Source organism: Acomys minous, assembly GCF_964271855.1.
Source record: "Acomys minous genome assembly, chromosome: 2".
NCBI lineage: Eukaryota > Metazoa > Chordata > Mammalia > Rodentia > Muridae > Acomys > Acomys minous.
Window position 1 is genome coordinate 125,661,310 of NC_140484.1, and position 21,069 is coordinate 125,682,378.

Here is a 21,069-nt window from a genome sequence, read left to right on the forward strand (position 1 = left end):
GCATATGGTGATAATTACCCTGTTATTGTGAATTGCCAGCACTGGAGTTTTGAAGGGAGGGGATGCCATTACTAAGCATAAGAGGTAGAGTAATTATGGTAGGTCACTCAGGTTACCTCAGAATGTGCCACTTTGTTTTGTCTTTCTTGGAGTTTATAGTAGCATAGCTATAAGATGTGCTTGTTTTATGTTATTAGGGTGCTGAGGATCAAACCTGGGCTTTGTACATGCCAGGCTATCCCCGCTTTGACTGAATTCTGTGATTCTCTGTCAGGATAAAACTTGTGTACTTGATTGTGTGTTCACATTTTCTGTCATCTGCCACCAGACTCTAAGCACTGTGACCGCAGTGACATGTGCATCTTGTTTGGTGGTTAGTCAAGGAATGGTTGTCTGGTGAATATGTTTAGCTAGTGATGGTCATTTGTTTGTTCATCTTATTTCTTCTGGGCAGTTGTCATCAAAGATGTTGATGCAGTGCCAGAACACCTGAAGGTAATCAAAGGAAGCCACAGAGCCCCTTTTGAACTTGCTGCTTTTGTTCTGGGGTTTGGTTTTGGCTGAGGATGTCCTTTCCCTTCCTTTATCTTTTCTACAGAGCTCCAAACAATGAGTGCTCTGCAGATGATGGTCTTAAGATGATAAGAAATCCCTGGAGGTCTTTTACAGTGAACCAGATTTGAAAATCTGATGTTGGAATTCCCCGGGAGGAAAAGAACTTAGGATTGCTTTCTTTAGTTGCTTCCTTTGGTGGATCCTGGTCACATGGGGACTTTGTAAAGCTCATTTTCCCCCCTCACATCCTTTAACAGTCATGGAAAGCATTGTCTGTTTCCTAAATTAGTATTTGTCACAGTGTGGGTGAGGAGGACTCGGATCTCAGTGTTAGTGCATAATATTGCTCTTTCATGTTCTTTTCATAGTACATGCAGTTTCTTGGTTGAGGATAAAGGTCAGTGGTAGAGCAATTTTCTGGCAAGTGCTCTGCTTGCTTCCCAGCCCTCATCTTTATTTCATTAGTTTCCTTACTGAAAGAAATTATATCACGGTACAGGTCCGCTTCCGGTCCCCATAGAGGTTCCCTTCTGCTGTCATGACGTATGTGTTCATGTCTTATGTAGATATTTGAATATAGGTTCTGCATTCAAGAGAAAACAGGCAATATTTGTCTTTCCTTTTGTTCACATCACCTTCTCTTGTTCTTCATTCTCTTTTGCTCTCTTTCAACCAAATTACACACACACACACACACACACACACACACACACACACACACACAAATGAAATAAGCTGGGCATGGTGGTGCACACCTTTAATCCCACTTTGGAGTCAGATGCAGGCAGATCTCTGTGAGTTCGAGGCCAGCCTGGTCTACAAAGTGAGTCCAGGACAGCCAAGGCTACACAGAGAAACCCTGTCTTGAAAAACCAGTATATACATACATAAATATTCTATAGATATTATATAGAAATCTATGTTGTACATATGATAGAAAACAAGTAACATTTATCTGAGTCTGATGTATTGCATTTAACCAAATGATCCCTACCATTCATTTTCCTGCAGATAATACAAGACTGTTCTTTTTGGCTGAATAAAGTTTCATGTGATTGTATACCACATTTTCATTATTCATCTGCTGATGGACATAATAGCTGAATCAATGTCTTAGCTATTATGACTAGAGTCACAGTTTTTAAAAGAAGAAACATGAATGACCAATAAATATGTGAAAATATGTTCAACTTCCTTAGTCATTATGGAAATGCAGATCAAAATAGTATGGAGTCTGCATCTCAGAGTGGCTATCACTGAGAAAACAGAAATGCTGGCAAAGGAAGTGGCACCTGTTTTTGTCTCTCTGTCTCTGTCTCTCTGTCCCCCCCCCACCCCGTGTGTGTGTGTGTGTGTGTGTGTGTGTGTGTGTGTGTGTGTGTGTGTGTGTGCGCGGCGCACGCAGGTCAGGACACTTTCTTGGTTTTAGCTCTGTCTTTTCACCATGTAGGCTTAGGAATGGGATCAAGTCATCAGCCTTGACAGAAGCTATCTATACCTGTTGAACCATCTCACTGCCTGAAAAGTATTTTCTTAATTATGCAGAAATAACAAAGTGAAGACTGTGGCCTGTGGTGTCCAGTGTTTCATCAGCATAGATCAGGAATCAAAAACATTTGAGAACAATTTAGTTCCTTGACTTTTATCAATATCCTCAAAGAGTTTTGGTAGAAAAGAATAGATATAGGACATGCTTAGTTTACTTCTATTAAATGCGAGGTGTGGGTCATCTAGTCATGTGGCTCTGACTGCTGCAGCAGAGCTGTGAGTGTTTAGGTGACCATAGCCTGTGCTTTGCAGTCGTTTATGAATGAGTGACACGGTAGCAGCTGCCACTTAAGAAATGTTCTCTTTGTTGGTTGCTATAGGAATGATACTGCTGATGTGTATACTGAGTGCTTTTCATTACAGGGATCCCAGGGCTCATTCTTAGGTGTTTTACGATCATGGAAAATGAATATTTCTATTATGCAGCAATTGAAGGTAGACTACTACTTGAATCCTGGCAAATCTATGTCCCCAGTTTATTATTCCTGCAATCATCTTTCATTTGGAACTCTGTATAGCATTCTCTTTCTCTTTCTCCCTTTATTTAAATCTGCTCCAGATTATCTTCCACAGTATGGGGCTCTCTGCAAACACCAGGGCCAGCAGTGTGTTGATCTGCATGAGGCAAGAAAGAAATCTGCTTCACCACAACTCAGTAGCCTGTGTTGATTCAAACTTCTGGAGTTGGACACTGGGCAGTTTATTTTTGGCATTTATGTATAGTACAATTTTGGAAAAGAGTTTCCTTATACAGATTATCTCAGTCTTATGTGTACAATTGCGGGAGTCCACATTTGGTGAGTCCAGTAACCTGGGATGGAGGTGTGGAGTTGGCAGAAAGGAAGACTCTGACCAACTTGTTGAAGTTTGAGCAAGTGGCCCCAAATAGCCTGAGCCATCTTTATTTATACAGGATTTTAGAGCATTCAATCATATGCAGTATCAAATTTACCTTTGTTCATTGTCCAAGAATCTTAACAAGTACTCATAATTCTTTTTAAGTTTCCCTTGTTTCCTTGTGGTCAGTGATTATTAACCTTTACCCGTGTCTAAGTAGTATAGTATTACAGTCTAAATGATTATGTCATAACTAAGCACACCTGAATAATTAAGCCAAATGGTTTATATATTGTATTGCTATATGACTATATTACAAATGATTATATCTAGCCAGGCACATCCAGCTTGAATTGTGTGCAGGCTGACAGCAGGCAGTTTCAAAGTAAAAGGCAATTAGAATCCAATCATAAAGTTTTAACAGCAATATAGCCTTCACATCTTATTACACTTAATTCGGTATGTTCACAATGTTTTATTTTTATTTTTTTAATATTTTATTAATTTATTTATATTGAATCTCAACTGTTAGCCCACCTCTTGTATCCTCCCATTCCTCTCTCCCTCCTGCTTTCCCCCTCCTTCCCTCCCCAGTGTTTGTGACTGAGGGGGACCTTCACCCCCTGTATATGCTTATAGGGTACACAATATGTATTAAATGCCATTTTTATCTGTCTAGTTTTACAGTATGGTTCTGTTCTATACAGCTTTTTCATAAAGAACAGAAACTAACAGTTAACATTATTTCATCAGCCCATACTGTTTCTCCCTTCTATGTAAGCCCTTCTCTAAGCAAATTTTACTTACTAACTTGTTCTAAGAGTTAACGCCATATTGCTGACCTTTAAGCCCTATCTTCTCTTGGTAAGTTTTGCACCTTCCCTAACTCCAATGTATTGGCATACTCAGGTCCTCAGAAGAAGTAGTTGACATTTCTGAGCTCCCTCTTTTTCTCTCGTATATTCCTATCAGTTTTTGAGACCATCTACTAAGGAATCTTTTTTTTTTCCCTGAGACAGGATTTCTCTGTAGCCTTGGCTGTCCTTGACTTGCTTTGTAGACCAGGCTGGCCTTGAACTCACATCAATCTGCCTGCCTCTGCCTCCCTAGTCCTGGGATCAAAGGCGTGAGCCACCACGCCTGGCTTTCTAAGGAATCATGTCTTTACTTAACCTTTAAGGAAGCAGGAATCATGGCCACATCTCCCGAGGATTGACACAGTTGTTCTCGATATCACTCCCACTGCTCACTGCCAGGTGAGAGAGCAGCTCCAAGAGCCTTGCCTCATGGAGGTCACTCACAGAACACTCACGTACTCTTCCTAGGAGAGGCAACATGGCTCCCGCCACACAATAAAGCTTAAGATATGACTAAATTGAAACTCTTTTGCAAAGGACATATGACCTCTTCCAAAAAGACGGGTTAAGAGCTTACAGGCTCAGGGGAGGATTTAGTGTAGTCAAGGTCATTGTAGAGGTCACTAAGCTACAAAGTACATATGATAGCCTCTTAAGGATGAGTTTTATTGACTGAGAAACAATGCTCAAAATAAAGGTCTATGGACCCAGAATCTGAGAGAAACATAATAGTTGGGGGGATTTCAGTGTAGCCTGGCCCTACTGATAGCACAGTCACCAAGTTATTAACTACATCCATTCCCGGCATTCTGGGTGGAGAGCAGGTATACACTTCTTCCCCTGAAGAGGAAGTCTTGGGTGTTTCCTGTTTCCCTAGTGCTTATCTGTGAGCTCATGGACCTCATGCCTTCTATACCACAACACAGTCAAGGAAGATTTGTTTTTTTTTAAAGGCAAATGGGACTAAATCTTAAAGCTCTTAGTGAAGTCCCATTGCCCTTCAAATGAAATTAAAACCCTTCTGCAATTGTCCACTCAGTTCTAAGAATCACTCTGCACCACCTTACCACATTTTAATCTTCCAGCCCTTATATTTCCCATCTTTTTTTTCCTAGAGTTCTTACCTTGGATGCCTTCTTTAGGCTTCATCTCCAATGCCCCCTCCCTGGAAAGGCCATCAGTATTGGCTTTTGGAGCAAAGAACTATAAGCTGGGAGGTGAAAATAACCTCTTACTTCTGTAGGTTACAAGTCCAAACAAGATGTGGGCTGGACGACTTCCTTGTTGGAGCCTATCTTAGTTATTTTTCTATTGCTGAGACTACTTATAAAAGAGTGTTTAATTTGGACTTACAGTTTCAGAGGTTGTAGAGTCCTTGATGGTAGAGCATAGGTATAGCAGCAGAAATATCTGGGAGCTCACATCTTGATCTGCAAATAGGAGGTAGAGAGAGATACATATTGATAATGGCTCTAGTCTTTTGAAGCCTCAAAGTCCACAATGACACACCTCCTCCAAGGCCACACCTTCCAATCTTCCCAAACAGTTTCACCAACCAGGGACCATGTAGTCAAGCATAGGAGCCTATTTTCCGTAAGTTCATTGGTAATCCTTGATATTTTGATGTCTGTAGCTGTTTGGCTCTGCTTCCACAATCATGTGGCTATCTTTTAGTTTATGTCTACACATTGCATTCATTTTGTGCTTGCTTCTGTTTCTTCTCTTTATAAGAATTAAGGGCCATGTTACTTCATCAAGACCTCAGTTAAACTACTTATATCTGCAGTGATCTAGTTTCCAAACAAGGTCTCATAGAAGTCAGAGAAGGTATGCATCTCTGGAGGGAATGGTACTTAATCCAGTCCAGCTTTCGTGACACTGACTGTGCCTAGGTCGGCCTGTGTAAATGAGTTATGTCTATAAATATTTCCCTAGTTCTGTACTTTCAGTAGATAGTCAACATGTGCTTTTTCAGACTGTATGGTATGTGTGGAATTTAATCTTGGGTACTTTATTTGTAAGAGGGGATATTAACTGAACGAGGGTGTACACAGGTTTTGAGGAATTTAGAAATAGGGTTTTATGGGAAATAGAACTGGATTGCTCAGATGGAGAAGATTTGGGAAGTCAATGCAGTCTGATGGTGCAAGTTACATGCATCATACCTCTATGCCAGATGTGTGGTTGGTTTTCATTTTTGAGGTGTTGGGAGGTGTCCTCATCTGTTTTCATTACAGTGTGTTCTAACTTCCATTTCTGGGATGTGGCATGGTGTATAATTATAATAATGGTATCAGGAGAATATGTTGCATATATAGGAACATTTTAACATTTAACATAACATAGAAAAGATAACTGCTACCTTGATTTCCAACATTTTGACCCTGACATTATAAAGAAGGGGAATGGAGCCAGCTATGGTGGCATACCTAGTAATTCCAGCACTGAGGAGGATTGCTGAGTTCAAGGCCAGCTTGGGCTACATATTAAGTAGTAGGCTAATATAGGCCACAGAGCAAGCAAACGTGAGAAACAAAAGGGAATAATTGTTAGATTTCATGTGTATGAATGTGTATTTAAGGAAGGCAAGAAAAATTTAGGTTTGGCATGGTGGTACAAGCCTGTAATCCCGCACTCAGGAGACTCAAGCTTTAGGCCAGTCTAGGTTACGAAGTGAGAGAAACTTTGTCTTAAAAAAAGAAAAAAGCTCAGGCTTCCTGTGAGTCCTCTAGTAAGGGGCTGTCTCTGACATGGATTCTGTTGCCAGCTTTTTGATCACTTGCTCCTGATGGGACGGACTTGCCAGGCCACAGGGAAGAGGACATGCTCCGTCCTGATTCGACTTGATGAGCTAGGGTGGGTGGGAAGGGAGCTCCCGTTTTCTGAGAATGGGAGGAGGGGATGTGGGAGAGGGGGATGGGACTGTGAGGAGAGGAGGGATGGGGCTATGACCAGGATGTAAAGTGAATAAATAAATAAAGTAATTAATTAGAAAAGGAAGAAGCAAGAGGAGGAGGAGAAACTCAGGGGAGTTTGAAAGAGTAGGCATCTAGATCCACAGCATGTACTTCTTACGCAAGTGCTTGGCTTGAGTTCTAAGTTTCCATCTGTCCTACTTGTATGATCTAACTTAAAACATAATGGGCTCTCCTACTTTGCTGTGTGTTTGGTCAGTGCAGCAGTGATATGTTCATCTGAGAGCTACAGGGGCACAAAGCAACCTTAAGTCCTGGGCATGATCACTCATGCTGTGCTCCTCGAGAGCTGTTCACCAACAATAATTGATGCCAGAATCTTTGAAGGAAACCATTACTCATTGTGTAATAGTGCACGGGCAAACACACACACACACACACACACACACACACACACACACACAAATGTATTCCAAGGGTAAGCTGTCTCCCCCTGCTTTAGCAGCAGAGAAGAGTATAATATTTAGCTTTTATAACATTTTGTCAGCTTAGAACGTGACTGCCCCTTCTGGGCTTTTGGTGAAAGGGAAGGTACTGGACACTTCAAAACTCTTGGAGAGTGATTGAATCTATTGTCCTACCAAGTAGAAAATTGCAAATACATTTTCCTCACATGTAATTAGATGCTATTTATACCACTATTAAATTTATAATGACTTCTCATATCTTCTTAGACATTAGATACCAGAATATGACATATCTGTGAAAAATTTAAGCTGACTGTGGTGACAAATGTCTAATCCCAGCAACTAGGAGGCAGAAACATGTGTTTGAGGCTAGCCTGGTCTATGCAATGAGACACCTCTCTTTCCCTCCCCTGGCCTCTCTCTTGGGCTATGCAGTGAGATAACCCCCCCCCACACACACACACACTCACAAGTAAAAACATTAAAAACATGGCCTCATCAGTTAAAGAACAAATAAAAGGAAAGCTCATAGTTTATTTTCATCAAACAAAATTTTAACATTAGCAAAGGAATCTCATATGTAGAAACATGATGAGTTATTGTTTTAGAACTGCATTTTATTATTTATAAAGTACCTGTCTTGTACAAAGGTATTGTGGTAGCTATTGCCATTCTAAGTTTTCAAAATGGTGTGAAAGCAAAATACTCTCACCTCTTTTTCTCTTGTCTTTCAAGCTAACAGGTTAGTACAAGAAGCAGAATCCCATTTTTTTTTTTAAGGACTACTCTTGTGATGGATTGCTATTTTCCTTTTTCTTGCCATTTTTTCCTTCAACAATATTTTATTTCTATGTATCTCTGTCAAGAATCAGGTGTTGTGGGGTTGCAGAGGTGGCTCAGCAGTTAAGAGCAGTAGCTCCTCTTCCATAGGGCTTGGGTTCAAATCTCAGCACCCACATTGTTACAACTCCATGATCTAATGCTATAGTACTGGGGTTCTGATACATTCTGCGTCTCTGAACACTGCACTCATATGATGTACAGACAGACATTCAGACAAATACTCATGCGCCTAAGGAAAAAAAATCTCAAAAATGTTCTTGAAGATGAATAGGGTGTCATTGCATAGAAAGGTGTTTTATTTAAAGAATAGCTGAGGAACTGCCCACCATTTATCCTTGTGGACGCTAGGATGTTTTTGTTTGTTTGCCTTTTGTAGTGTGTGCTAAGCATGCATAAAGTCTTAGGTTCAACCCTGACACCAAAAGAAATGGTGGAAGCAAGACCTTAGTGATTGGCAGTGAAGTAGAGGGAAGGATAATTGCCGTTTGTAACATTCGCCTTCCTCTTGTCATCATTTCTGTGCTGTTACCACATTATCATCCAGGAAAGCTGTTGCCCCTGTGATTCCTTCAGTTACATTCAGTCTCCATTGCTTCCTGCCTTCCACGTGTGGAGACAAATGCATATTGAGTGTTAGGCAGGCTTTGAACCACTTTGACACAAGAAAGTGGAAATAAACAGGGAGTCACACCTAATGATCTGATTCCTACAACACAGTTGCTCTCCGTTCTTATTCTAGCTCTGGCAACACCAGAGCCTGCAATTTAGAAGGCCTGACTCCAGGTACACAGGCTCCTCCCACTGCAGCCACAGGGCCTGCCTTACAGTCCATGGTCATTCTCCATTTTGGCTCCTTCTTTGAGAACCTGTGCCCTTTCTATTTGAAGATGGCCTTTCCATCAGGAATCAGATGTGCTTGGGAACGTTGTATCCTATCAGCGAAGCTAGGGGAGTGCAGGGCCACCATCTCTAAACTCACCTACAACCCACACAGCTAAGCAGAGCGAGAGCTTGTCTTCATCTCTGCATTAGGGCTGCACACAAGAGAGCACTCCTAAGACGTGCTGACTCAGCGGAAGGATGGGGCTCGGTTTTTTTCCCCCCCATTTTTTGTTATGTTTATCTCTGAGGATACTTTTATATTTTTAATAAAATTGATGCCAGCTACTAAGACCACCATGTGCTGAGTTTCTAAAATGAAAGGCTGGTGCGAAAGAATGCAGCATTTTCCTTTTTAAATCAGTTGACCTAATTGAGTTAAACACAGCACTGTAGTAATGATATAATCAAGGTCAGCAAAAGGACCAACATGCCTTGTATTTTCGAGTGTAACTTAGTAAGCAGGTTATGGTTGAATCCACAGATTTTAGAGGAAGACTCTTGAGTGGCCCCTAGTGAGGGGTGAAGCTTGGTGTCAGCCCTGTCTATAACTAACTATATGTTCTGAAAATAGCAGATAGAGCTAGTGCATGTCAGAAGCAGGCAGGAAGCAGTGTTTGTCAAAACATATAAAAAGAAGCATGTGTTTGATTCCTATTCATTAGTCATGTTAATTGGGAAATTATATAACCTGGGGTGGGTGTCATCATCCTATAAGACGTTATGAAAATATCCACAGCTGACTGGAGATGGCCAGGTGGTTGATAGCGTGAAGCTCCCTCCCTTCTGTCCCCTCCCTTCCCCCCTTCTGTACTTTAGAAAGAACTGCTGTGTGTGAACAGAGTTATCTTTCCCCCCCAGGTCATGCCTGTGAGCTTTCTCAGCACTATTACCTACTTTGCCCTTTGCTCGCAGCTTGCTTAGAGCTAGCAGATCAGATTGGCTTTTGCAGCCCTTGTAATTCCTGCTTTCTTTCATGCTGTGACGTGTGTGTCTTGGTCTGGACAGAAGAGGGCGCACTGACTGTGTGTGTGTGTGTGTGTGTGTGTGTGTGTGTGTGTGTGTGTGTGTGTGTGAGAGAGAGAGAGAGAGAGAGAGAGAGAGAGAGAGAGAGAGAGAGAGAGAGACACAGACAGACAGACAGACAGACAGACAGACAGACAGACCGACCGACCACTGGATACTGAAAACTCAGTTCTGTAGCTTCTCGTGATGTTCCTAATGATGGGAAGGAGGCAGGAGGATGCTGGAAATTCATGTTGTGCAAAGGACAATTCAGAGCCTATTTCTGGCTTAACACTTAGGGAAACCATAAGGGAAAAAAATGGAGCTGTTGACTTTGTAAGAATAATTCTTGTAATTCACTGAAAAGCCTCGTTACCTCTTGCTCATCTTGAGTATTCCTTCTTAGGATTTAGTGTGCTTCAGACAGCATTCTTTGTTTTGTTTTGTTTGTTTGAGACATGGTTTCTCTGTGTAGCCTTGGCTGTCCTGGACTCACTTTGTAGAGCAGGCTGGCCTTGAACTCACAGTCATCCATCTGCCTCAGCTTCCCTGAGTGCTGGGATCAAAGGTATGCTCTACCATGCCTGGCAGGCACATCAGTTTTTTAAAATATATTTTATTAATTTATTCATATTACATCTCAATTGTTCTCCCATTCCTTGTATCCTCCCATTCCTCCCTCCTTTCCATTTTCCCCTTACTCCCCTCCCCTATGACTGTGACTGAGGCACTGTCCTTCTAATCACAAAGGTACTCATCCCCTCCATCCCAAAGGCTCTAGTTATAGCTCTTTCCTGTAGTTGATCGTGAATGTTACCACTGTAAGAGAGTTAATAGTTATATTTAAATGGTAGCTCACATTCCCCACTGGGAGACCATTAAGGCCTATGGAACAGATCTGGACATGGGGGCCTGCACAAACTGATGCACCAACCAAGAACAATGGATGCAGAGACCCACGACTCTGTTCAAATGTAACCTATGGACAGCAGATTCTTCACACATTGGGTGGGGGGGGGGGTGTGGTGACTTCTGCTGAACCTCTGACCTGCACTGTGTTGCCCACAATTTGATCATTCCCCCTTGGCAAGATGGATTTGCCAGCTCACCTAGGAAGGGGATGCAGGCTATTCTGATGAGACCTAATAGGCAGTGGTCAGACAGAGGGGTAGGAGGGCCCACCCCCATCAGAGGTCAAGGGGAGGGGAATAGGGCAGATGAGGGAGGGAGAGTGGGAACAGGAAGATAAGAGCGAGGGGATAACAATCGGGATGTAATGTGAATAAATTATAATAAATTATACATAAAAAAGAAAAAAGGTAAAAAACCTTAAATATATAGAGAGAGTTCCACTGCTTAAATTATTCTGTCTTTTTAAATTTTTAACATGGTTTATCTATCTTGCAAAGTCCAAATACCTTCTGTATGTTATGTATGTTATTTCTTTCCATATATATGAAACCTCAGCTTGTGTAAATTCATATTATTTATTCATGATAGAGTAATTCCAAGATTTAGTCAGCTTTACATTCTAGCTCTTAAATTTCAGGGTATGTAAAAAATAAAAGCATTTTTATAATGTAGTCAGAATAGTATGGTTACTTCTAGCAAGTATTTAGTGTCAGTTAATTTCTTGTCTATATTAAAATTAACTGAATCACTCCACTTTATCACTTGTAACTTATTTGTTCAAACTAGGGTCCAATCCTGGGTTGCATTGTCTCTGATTAGTGTGTTCCTTAAAACTCACTTCATCCAAAGCAGTCCCCTGACCACCCATTGCCTTGTAAAATGTCCCACCCTCAGATTTGCCCAATTGCCTTCCAGAAACTCAGTTTACCCTACCACCTTCTGTACTTCCTCCTTTGGAGTAAAGTCAAGATTAAGATAAAAATGGAACATTTTTGGCAAGAATGAATCATAGACGGTATGTGTTTTATGTTGTTTGCATGAGAAGGCATGTGTGCCTTGCCTGCCCAACTACCTGTGGTGCCAATATTGATTATTAGATTAAGGTGATGAGAGCCCAGAGACAAGAGCATTGTTTGTGGTATCAAAATTTGTTTCCCTTTTTCTTTTCTGGTATTTTAGAATATCATTCATACGTCTTGTCTGAATCAGTAACTTTGCAGAACTATCATTTCTCTATCTTAGTCATCTTTCTGCAGTAGCTGACTTTTAGTTAATAGCTCTTCATCTTCAGGTGGGACAACTTGGTACTCTGGAAGACAGTTCTATCAGAAAGGCAGCTCTACTATGGGATTCTTAACCACTAATTCCCTGTTTCAAAGTGAGGAATTAATTTATGGTGGCTCAGTGGACATGTGAACTTTGGCAAGTGAACTTTAACCTTGTTTAAATGTTTTCTTATATATCCATGGTTTTCATGAATTGGATGTTTGAATCAATTACAGTCTTTACTTTTGTGGTTCATTGTTCTAGGCTAGGCTTATTAAAATGTGAGCCTATAATAAACAGTTCCTTTGTTGCTGGCTACTTCATGTGTTAGTACAGCTCTCTTGCTCTTAAGCATGCCTTTGTCCCTTGTGCAGTAGTATGTATTGGCCTATCCTGTAACATCTTTGTCCCAAGTGTCATTCAATCATTTTGGTAACAAGCCTTTGTTGCAGGGATTCAATCTGCATGACCTAGGAAGCCAATAACTGATACAGTGAGACTGAAGTGTAATTTAAAGCTGCAAGCACTACACTGGGCAGAATCTAAACTGCTACTAAATCTACTAAATCTACTAAAATAAACTACTCTTACCCTCATAACCTACTATATTCCAAGAACTTGCCAATCTGATCACTTTATTGACAACTGCTACATCCACACAAGGCATTCCTCCACAAGCCTTAGTTTCTTTATTGCCTCTTTTCCTAGAAATGGTGCTAGACATCAGCATCCCAGCATTTGGAGTGTCTGCTGGTAGTGGGAATCACACAGTTTATACATTTTTTTCCAGTGGTCTAATTTCTTCTTGATTTCTATTTTAAAAGTAATGAAAATTTGGACAGGCATTTTGAGAACCAGTGGGATGCGTTTATTTGAAGAGTCCTAAGACATTTGATTCTGTTCTCATGACACTAAAATGTGAAGTATGAGAGGTGACGCTTATGTTCAGTTTATCCACGCTACAATGTGCACATATTTCAGAAAATCATGCTGCAACATCATATAAAGTTTTTAATTTTCCATTAAAATTATTCAGATTAAAATTTTTATTTGGGCATTATGTCTTTAAGTAACACTTGATTTTTATAATTAAAATTTTTCTTTTATACTGAAAATCTTAACCACCATAACAAATACTGCTTCATCTCAGTATATAAGCAACATAATTTCAAAATGACATTAGAATTAATAAGGACAAATGAACTTTAAATTTTCTTTTCATTATTTTTGTATTATAGGTTGACTTCAATGGAAGAATGACTTACCTTAGTATTAATTTCAATTGCTTTTTCTTCAAATATGTCTTGCCTGTTTTGTTTTTATCATAGGTTGACCACTTTGGATTTTCTGACACAAGGACTTTTAAACAGCGGTACCTGATAGCTGATAAACACTGGCAGAAAAATGGCGGATCAATACTTTTCTACACTGGTAATGAAGGGGACATTGTCTGGTTTTCCAATAATACGGTATGTACACATTAGTAAGATATTTCTGCTGAAGTAGTATATTTCCTAGAGATAAATGGGAGAATGTGTTTAGCAGTATAGATGACCAAGAATTACTGTTTTAATTATAATGACCTTCAGAAGTAAAAAGAGAGTGCACAAGATGGCTCAGCTGTAGAGGCTCATGACCTGACTTCATCTCTGAGCCTGCTTGATGGAAGGAGAAAATCAACTCCTGCACGTTCATCTTTGATGTCCTCAAGTGTGATGTGCCATGTCCCCTCCTGAAATAATAATAATAATAATAATAATAATAATAATAATAATAATAACAACAACAACAACAATAATAATAAATTCAATAGTAATAGAAAGATGGCAGAAGTTCACAAGTGAATAAAAAGTGTCAGTGAGACAGGGTCATTAGCTAGGAATTCAGAGACAACCTGTGCTGTCATCTAGTTCAATGCCAGACTAAGCTACATGAAACCCAGTCTCAACACAGAATGACTGACAAACAGACAGACAGACAGAACCATTTTTTTCTGGGAAATTTAATTATAATACCAGTGGATATTATTGTGTATACTTGGCTTGGTTATGGCCTGAAGAAGGTAAGTATAAGGTAGGAATTTTTCTATTTAATACTGTATTTTTAAAGTGAAGAACTGTATTATGTGTATAGTAGATGATCAATAAATATTTATCAAATTAATAAGTAAGACTGAAACAAAACTAGTGCAAACAAGGAAAATATATAAAAGTTTGACTTTCAAGTTGGAAGGACAGAAGTAAAGTAGCTGCATTTTCAGTTAGTTTCTTGTTCTACTTGTTTTGAGTTTGTTATAATTAAAATAGTATAATCTATTGATTTGCTTCACTAAGTATACTTTCTATCACCTTTTAACAATGCATCCATATCATGGTTCTTATTGCTGTAGGTAGTTTATTGTATATATGTGTAATAATATAAATGTATATGTAAAAATAAAAAATATTTAATAAAAAAATTAAAACAATTTGGAAAAAATGAAAGAAAGTCTCCTTTACATTATGCCAGTGCTGTGACTAGAAAATGCTAAATTTCTGCTAAGAAGCTAGTCTGTGAGCTACTGTTAATTAGGGAATAGTGCCATCTCTGGTGCCAGTGTCTAGTGTGGCACCATACTCAGGAGATCTCGGCAAATGTTTGCTGAACTGAACTGAGCTGACAGAAAAGACATGAATCTAATTATACTGCTACCCCCTTATTCATTTGTGATTATTTTCTTCAGACAGCCAAAAACCCAGTCTGCTGGGCATGGGGTTGCATACCTCTATGTAGTACTCAGGCGGCTGGCATAGAAGACTGTGAATTTGAGTCTCTTTTCCTCTGTAGTGACACCCAGCCTGTAAAACCAACCAATCAAAAGAAATACTTAAAAAAATAATTTAAATGCTGGGTGTTGGTAGTGCACGCCTTTAATCCTAGCATTCGGGAGGCAGAGGCAGGCAGATCTCTTAAGTTCGAGACCAGCCTGGTCTACACAGTTCCAGGACAGCCAGAGCTACCCAGTGAAACCCTGTTTAGAAATAAATAAATAAACAAACTGGAAGTAAAATAGCTCCTGAGAAAAGACATCATGAGTGACACCTGATCTTTTAGGTAAGTGTCCAGATTCCTGGGGCTATGTTGTGTAAAACAGTACTGCTTTGTCTCTTTCCTTTCTGTTTTGTTTTTCATTTGTTTGAGACAGAGTCTCTCTATGTAGCCCTGGGATATATGGCAGGAGAGAGCGGCTCCTTGGAAGAGAAGTGGAGTCTTGAAAACCACAGGTGTCAGGCTAACATGTCCATTATCCCTGCATGTAGCTCATTTGATTCTTTATCGATTGGTCAAAACAGCCTAAGCCATTTTGAGGTTCCTACGCCTCATTAGGAAATAGTAACATTAAACACCGACAGCGTCCATTAGGCTTTATTTAATCCATGTTCAACCTTCTGGTCAATGAATGCTGTCTGCCTTGGATGCTTTCTTAGGGAGGATTCCAAGGGCACCAGCCAGTCAAAGGGAAAGAGGCAGCAAATGGCTGGTGAGGAGCCATCTGTGTGGATCAAGGAAGTCTAGTGGCCCTTGGTGACTGCTCTGCATTACAGCCCGCATTTCAGTCTGGGCTCTGCACCTGTGTGGACATGGAGCCTTGTGTCTCAGTGTCCTTGTCTGTAAAACCACAGTGCTTGATCTTGTTTATTGTGATAATGAAGTGAATTATTACATGCATGGCTAGAACAGCATCTGACACATTATAAGCGGGAGCTAGTAACAGCTGCTGTTAGCTCCTGTTAATGTCCTAATATATAAGATTAAAGTCCCAAGGATGTTTAATATGATTATTTATCTTTTAACTTCCTTTTGTTGTCTGGATGTCTTTGAGGAGCAACTTAGATATCTTTACCTCCTTCCTAGAATACTAAGCACAGTGCAGTTTGAAGAGTGACATATACCATTCACTCAGGGTCAAAGGGTCAGGATAAGAAGAGATGAAGTGACTAGCAGATGACTGAATTGATCTTATTTAGGTTCCACTGTAGTACAGTATAATACAGCTATTGTGGATTTCCACCCCCATGGAACACACGGGGGTGGGGGCGGGGGAGGATGCACAGTTTTTCAGAGAGCTCTTTCTAGTTTAATATCTATTTCATATGGTTTGCAAAAGCTCAATGCGATGTTTCACTGCCTAATTTTACTTACGGATTTGTGAATTCTTCCTAGGGGTTCATGTGGGATGTGGCTGAGGAGCTGAAGGCTATGCTGGTGTTTGCTGAGCACCGGTACTATGGGGAATCCCTACCCTTTGGTGAGGACTCATTCAAGGTAAGTACACATTTTTTTTTTAAGTTAAGGATTTTCGCTACCCCCTTTGGTAGATATTTGTTTAACTTTCGAACATTTTATACTCACACACTGTGAGATCACTTTAACTTGAAGTGCCTAGAAGCTCAATAATTTGTACTTTATCTTTTCTTTATATATACAACTTCGACAAAATGAAAATTTTTCTTTCTATTTTTGCTAAGGATCTAGCCCAAGGCATCCTGTGTGCAAGCAAATATTTCCTCTAAGCTCTGTTCTCAATCCTACCTCAAGACCTTTAAAGCCATGCCATCTTTCTAATTACTATTACTTTTTAAAAGAAAATTCAGAATTATTCTATGTATATGGCTGTTTTGAGTGCATATGGCTGTGCACCATCTGGAAGCCTGATGCCTGAGAAGCTCAGAAGAGGACACTGTGTCCCCTGGAACTGCAGCTAGAGATGGTTGTGAGCCACAGTGTAGGTGCTGGGAACCAAACCCCAGTCTTCTGTAAGAGCAACAAGCTCTCTTAATTGCTGAGCCTTCTCTCCAGCTCCCTTTTTGGTGTTTTTTGTTTGTTTTGTTTTGTTTGTAGTTCTGGGGGCTTGAGAAAGGCCTAACATGTTCAAGCAAGATCTCTACCGTCAAGGGGTGCATACAACCCCTGTTAGTTAAAGTTCAGTCATGCACACGGACTTCAGCCAGGTCAGTCTTATTCTATTGCTGCACACAGTGGAGAAATTTTCATTATTTCAGCAGTGTCAGTAAATAATTCTGCTCCATAAATGAGGTACTAACTTACTGTTCCTGCCTGAGGGGTAGAGAATGCAAATACATAAGAAGGAGTTTTCAGTAACATATAATCAGTATATAAGATTAAATGAGTTCTATGAGGTCATGTTATCTCTGGCGCTCCCACTAGTTTTTCCTTTCTTACAAGAGCCCCTGGTCTTTGTCAGGCTATATACATAATGAACCAAAATACCATCTCAACCACTGAATGACTTTATTTTCCAAGTTTCCTGTTAGTAATATTTTCCTTAGGGAACTCAGTTAAAGTTAAGACTTTTTTAATCAAGGACCTCATGTACTGATACATTTTCCAGGTTCCTTTAAAATATGAAAATAAATGTTACATTAAGATGTTTGTGCAGTGTCTAATGTCTTCCATCTCATTCAATAGAGTGATACCATCCTTTTGTGAATTGTCAGCTAAAATAATTTGGGAATAGTCCTATTTAGGCTGTTTTGTAAGGCTGTTTAGGAGCTTTTAAAATTTTATATTCAATTAACTGAATTTATTATGTCATGACAAATGAAGTGAGTTAAAAATAAGTCAGTTGCAGAATGGTTTGCTGTAATTTTTTGGGTTGGATGGCCAGTTTTGTTCTTTAGTTTAGTATTTTACATGCACATATGACTAGTGGAGTGGACAGGCCCCCAAACCATTGGGAAGCAGTCAAGTTGTTGCACATTGCATCATACCTTTCTGTAGGTTATAACAATCAATATTCTATTAGTAAGGTGAACCCATAACTGATTTTGATATATATGATTTTTTTCTCTTTCTGTGCTCACAAAAGTTGACAATAGCATAAGTGATGTTATACATATTATTTGCGAATTGGGAACAATTGCACTCATGTGTACATAATGCCATGTAAAATGGAAGTAAAATATGACAGTGAGTGAGGATGATAAGTCAGTGTACATTTTGGATGAGGCGACGGTTAATGGATTGGGTGTTGCAGATAGGACAAAAGGAATGGTAGGGACTTTGTGACACAGTAATATGTTAGTTGACTGAAGATGTCAGGGGAGAGAGACCCAGAATGAAGGTAAAATAGGTGAGTCTGACAAAGGTGTTTAGCTGTATTGGTTACCTAGTGCCGTGGACATAAAGCCATCCTACTTTAAATCAGTAGTAAACTTGTTTGTGCTTGGTTGTTCATGGATAGCGTCTAGCTATCTAATGAAGGCTGGTCTTGAACTCATACTCCCCCGGCTCTGTCTCCTATTCCAATGCTGAAATTGCAAGCATGAGCAAACATATTAGACTAGCACAAAGCATTTATTACCTCACAATTCCTGTGAGTGGGGAATTAGAAAGAATTAGTTGGGCAATTCTGCTTCAGGGGTCTCTCCAAGCTAAATGTTGGACAAAGTAGACCTGACCTAGGCAGTCCTATGTCATCACTAGAACCAAGTCACTAAGAGTAGCTTAAGTACACATGAGTGAATTAGGTTATATCTGTAAAAGAAAGGAGTGGGGACAGTTTATAGAGACATTTAAACAATACCATTAGCCTCAGAGTTCAGCACTTCACCACTTGCAGAGGGAACTGGAGCTAAATCATCATGGAACTTTCTAAGTGGCTTTCCTTTTACCCGAGGATCATTTTCTTCCATTAATCTATTGTTTCCCTTCCAATATATTCCAATTATAGCTGTCTGTGACTGGCAGCTGGACTTGTTCCAATTGTTACTTTAGCAAATACACAATCTTTCCAGTAAAGAGTGAGTTTATTCTGACGGGGCATCTTTTTCTCAGTCTTCTGTGTGGGATTTAGTTCATCCTGGACAGCTTAAATACATTTGTGTCAAGACTTGAAATTGTAACAGCTGTGTATTAAGATTAATCTTAGTTTCATAACCTATCACAGTTATTGCTAAATGTTGCTTGTGGGTTGCTTTTATTGTTTCTACAACCTCAGCAAAGCCTTCTGCAAATAGCATGTAGTGAAAATGACATTTGGAAAGGAGAACACGGAGTCATGACAGGATTGGGCAGAGAACATTGTCGTCCTGTTGGAGGAACAAGCTTGCATGCTGTGTAACGGTGTTTGAAATGGTGACATTTGCAGTGTAGGACCAAACCAGGAATCACATTGTCAGGATGGTAGAGAGTATTTAAGCTCCTTCAAGGAAATACATAGGGTGGGTTCATTTCCCTTTGGCCAACTGCCCTGTTGAAGGAGTGTGGGGTCCACTGAGGTGAAACTCTGAGGTAAAAAGGATGAGTGGGGGGTGGGTGGGGGAAGGCACATGTCTCTCAGTGTCCTGAACATTCTTCACTCTCTGGATCAGTGTGGCTTCCTCAGCACAGGACCTGGGCCCTAAACTTTGTTTAGTTATGCTACGAGCTCACATCTCATCTCTGCTCTGTTGCCTTTGTCTGACAGTTAGACTAGACCTCCAAAGCCTTTCAGGCCACTTCCCCTGGCTAACAGACCTTAGGGGTTGGCAACTGTTTGAGTTTTCTTTCTTTCTTTTTTTAAGGTTGTGTGTGTGTGTGTGTGTGTGTGTGTGTGTGTGTGTGTGTGTGTGTGTAGTGGTGAAGCAAACTGGGCTCTGTCCAGGTAGAACTGGTAATCATCAGGCAAGAAGGAGAGTAGTGTTTTCAGGGTCAGAGACTTGGCAGCAATTTTTCAAGTATCTCAGACATACTATAGTCTGCCTCAGTTCTATTTTTACTCAGAAACAAGAATATCCTTCAAGCCTCATAAGATCACTGACATCCACTCATAAGACATAAGCTAAGGGCTTACGAAGCCTACTTTAACCGACCGACCCTGTGGGTGCCAATATCATTGCTCTAAACTATTGCTGTTTATTCTGGAGGATACTGAGCTGCTGAGGATGAGCACCTCCATCATCCACTTAGGGAAATGAAAGCAGTTTGGGCCTGATGAATGCCACTGTATGGTTCTTGGAAATACCTGCCTAGGATTTCATCCCTAGGTTGATTCTTTTTGTAAATCTTCCTCAAATATATTATCTTGACTACAAATAAGGAGCTTTGTAAATTAAAATAACTATATGTCATTGTCATGCCTATAGTTATTTAAATTTTTCAACAAAAATTAGAGTTGTGGCAGAAGAATCAAACTGGCTAAATGTTCAAGTAGGCCACAAGCAAGCTCTCTGTTTCTCCTTTAAGGGCAATATTTTAAATGTTTAAATATGTGCTAGGTCTTGCTTCCTGCACTGTATTTGAAGATAAGCTTTAAAAGCAAAAAAATTACATTTGCTTGGAAAATATATCATGTTCTCTCACAGACTTAAAGTTACTAATCATGGGTTGCTTTGACTTGGGATTTTAGCTCAATTGCCTGGAAATCTATTTCAAATAATGAAAACACTGTTCTGTGCCTAGCTGCTATTATGTCCACATTTATACCTGCTTTCTTTGTCTTTGTTCTTAAAATAAATAAATACAGGATTCCCAACACTTGGATTTTCTGTCATCGGAGCAGGCTCTGGCTGATTTTGCAGTGTTAATCAGACACTTGAAAAAAACAATCCCAGGAGCTGAAAATCAACCTGTGATCGCCATCGGGGGCTCTTATGGTGGCATGCTTGCAGCCTGGTTCAGGATGAAATATCCTCATATTGTAGTTGGGTAAGTACATTGATTCTTGACACAGTTCTTAACAATCAAGAGAAAATTAGGCAAAGCAGGCGCCATGCTCTGTTATATGGACACTTCCCTCTCATTAGCAACAGTATTATAAGGCTAGGCATGGTGGCGCACACCTTTAATCCCAGTACTTGGGAGGCAAAGACAGGTAGGTGGATCTTTGTGTGTTCAAGGCCAGCCTGGTCTTGTGAGTTCCAAGGCAGCCAAGACTATATAGAGAGACTATGTCTCAAACAACAGCAACAGCAACAACAACAATAACAACAAAGCCCAAAAACT

At 40.0% G+C, this 21,069-nt stretch overlaps 1 protein-coding gene across 3 annotated transcripts in view; it reads left to right on the plus strand.

Moving 5' to 3' along the window:
• The window catches only part of PRCP (prolylcarboxypeptidase), a 51,575-nt gene that overhangs the window by 14,712 nt on the left and 15,794 nt on the right, over positions 1-21,069 (plus strand). For all 3 annotated transcript variants that reach the window (XM_084768056.1, XM_084768057.1, XM_084768055.1), the window contains exons 2-4: positions 13,413-13,553; positions 16,288-16,389; positions 20,591-20,772. In XM_084768056.1, the coding sequence (XP_084624182.1) occupies positions 16,294-16,389; positions 20,591-20,772 (278 nt within the window). In that variant the 5' untranslated portion in view covers positions 13,413-13,553; positions 16,288-16,293. The remainder of the gene's footprint in view (positions 1-13,412; positions 13,554-16,287; positions 16,390-20,590; positions 20,773-21,069) is intronic.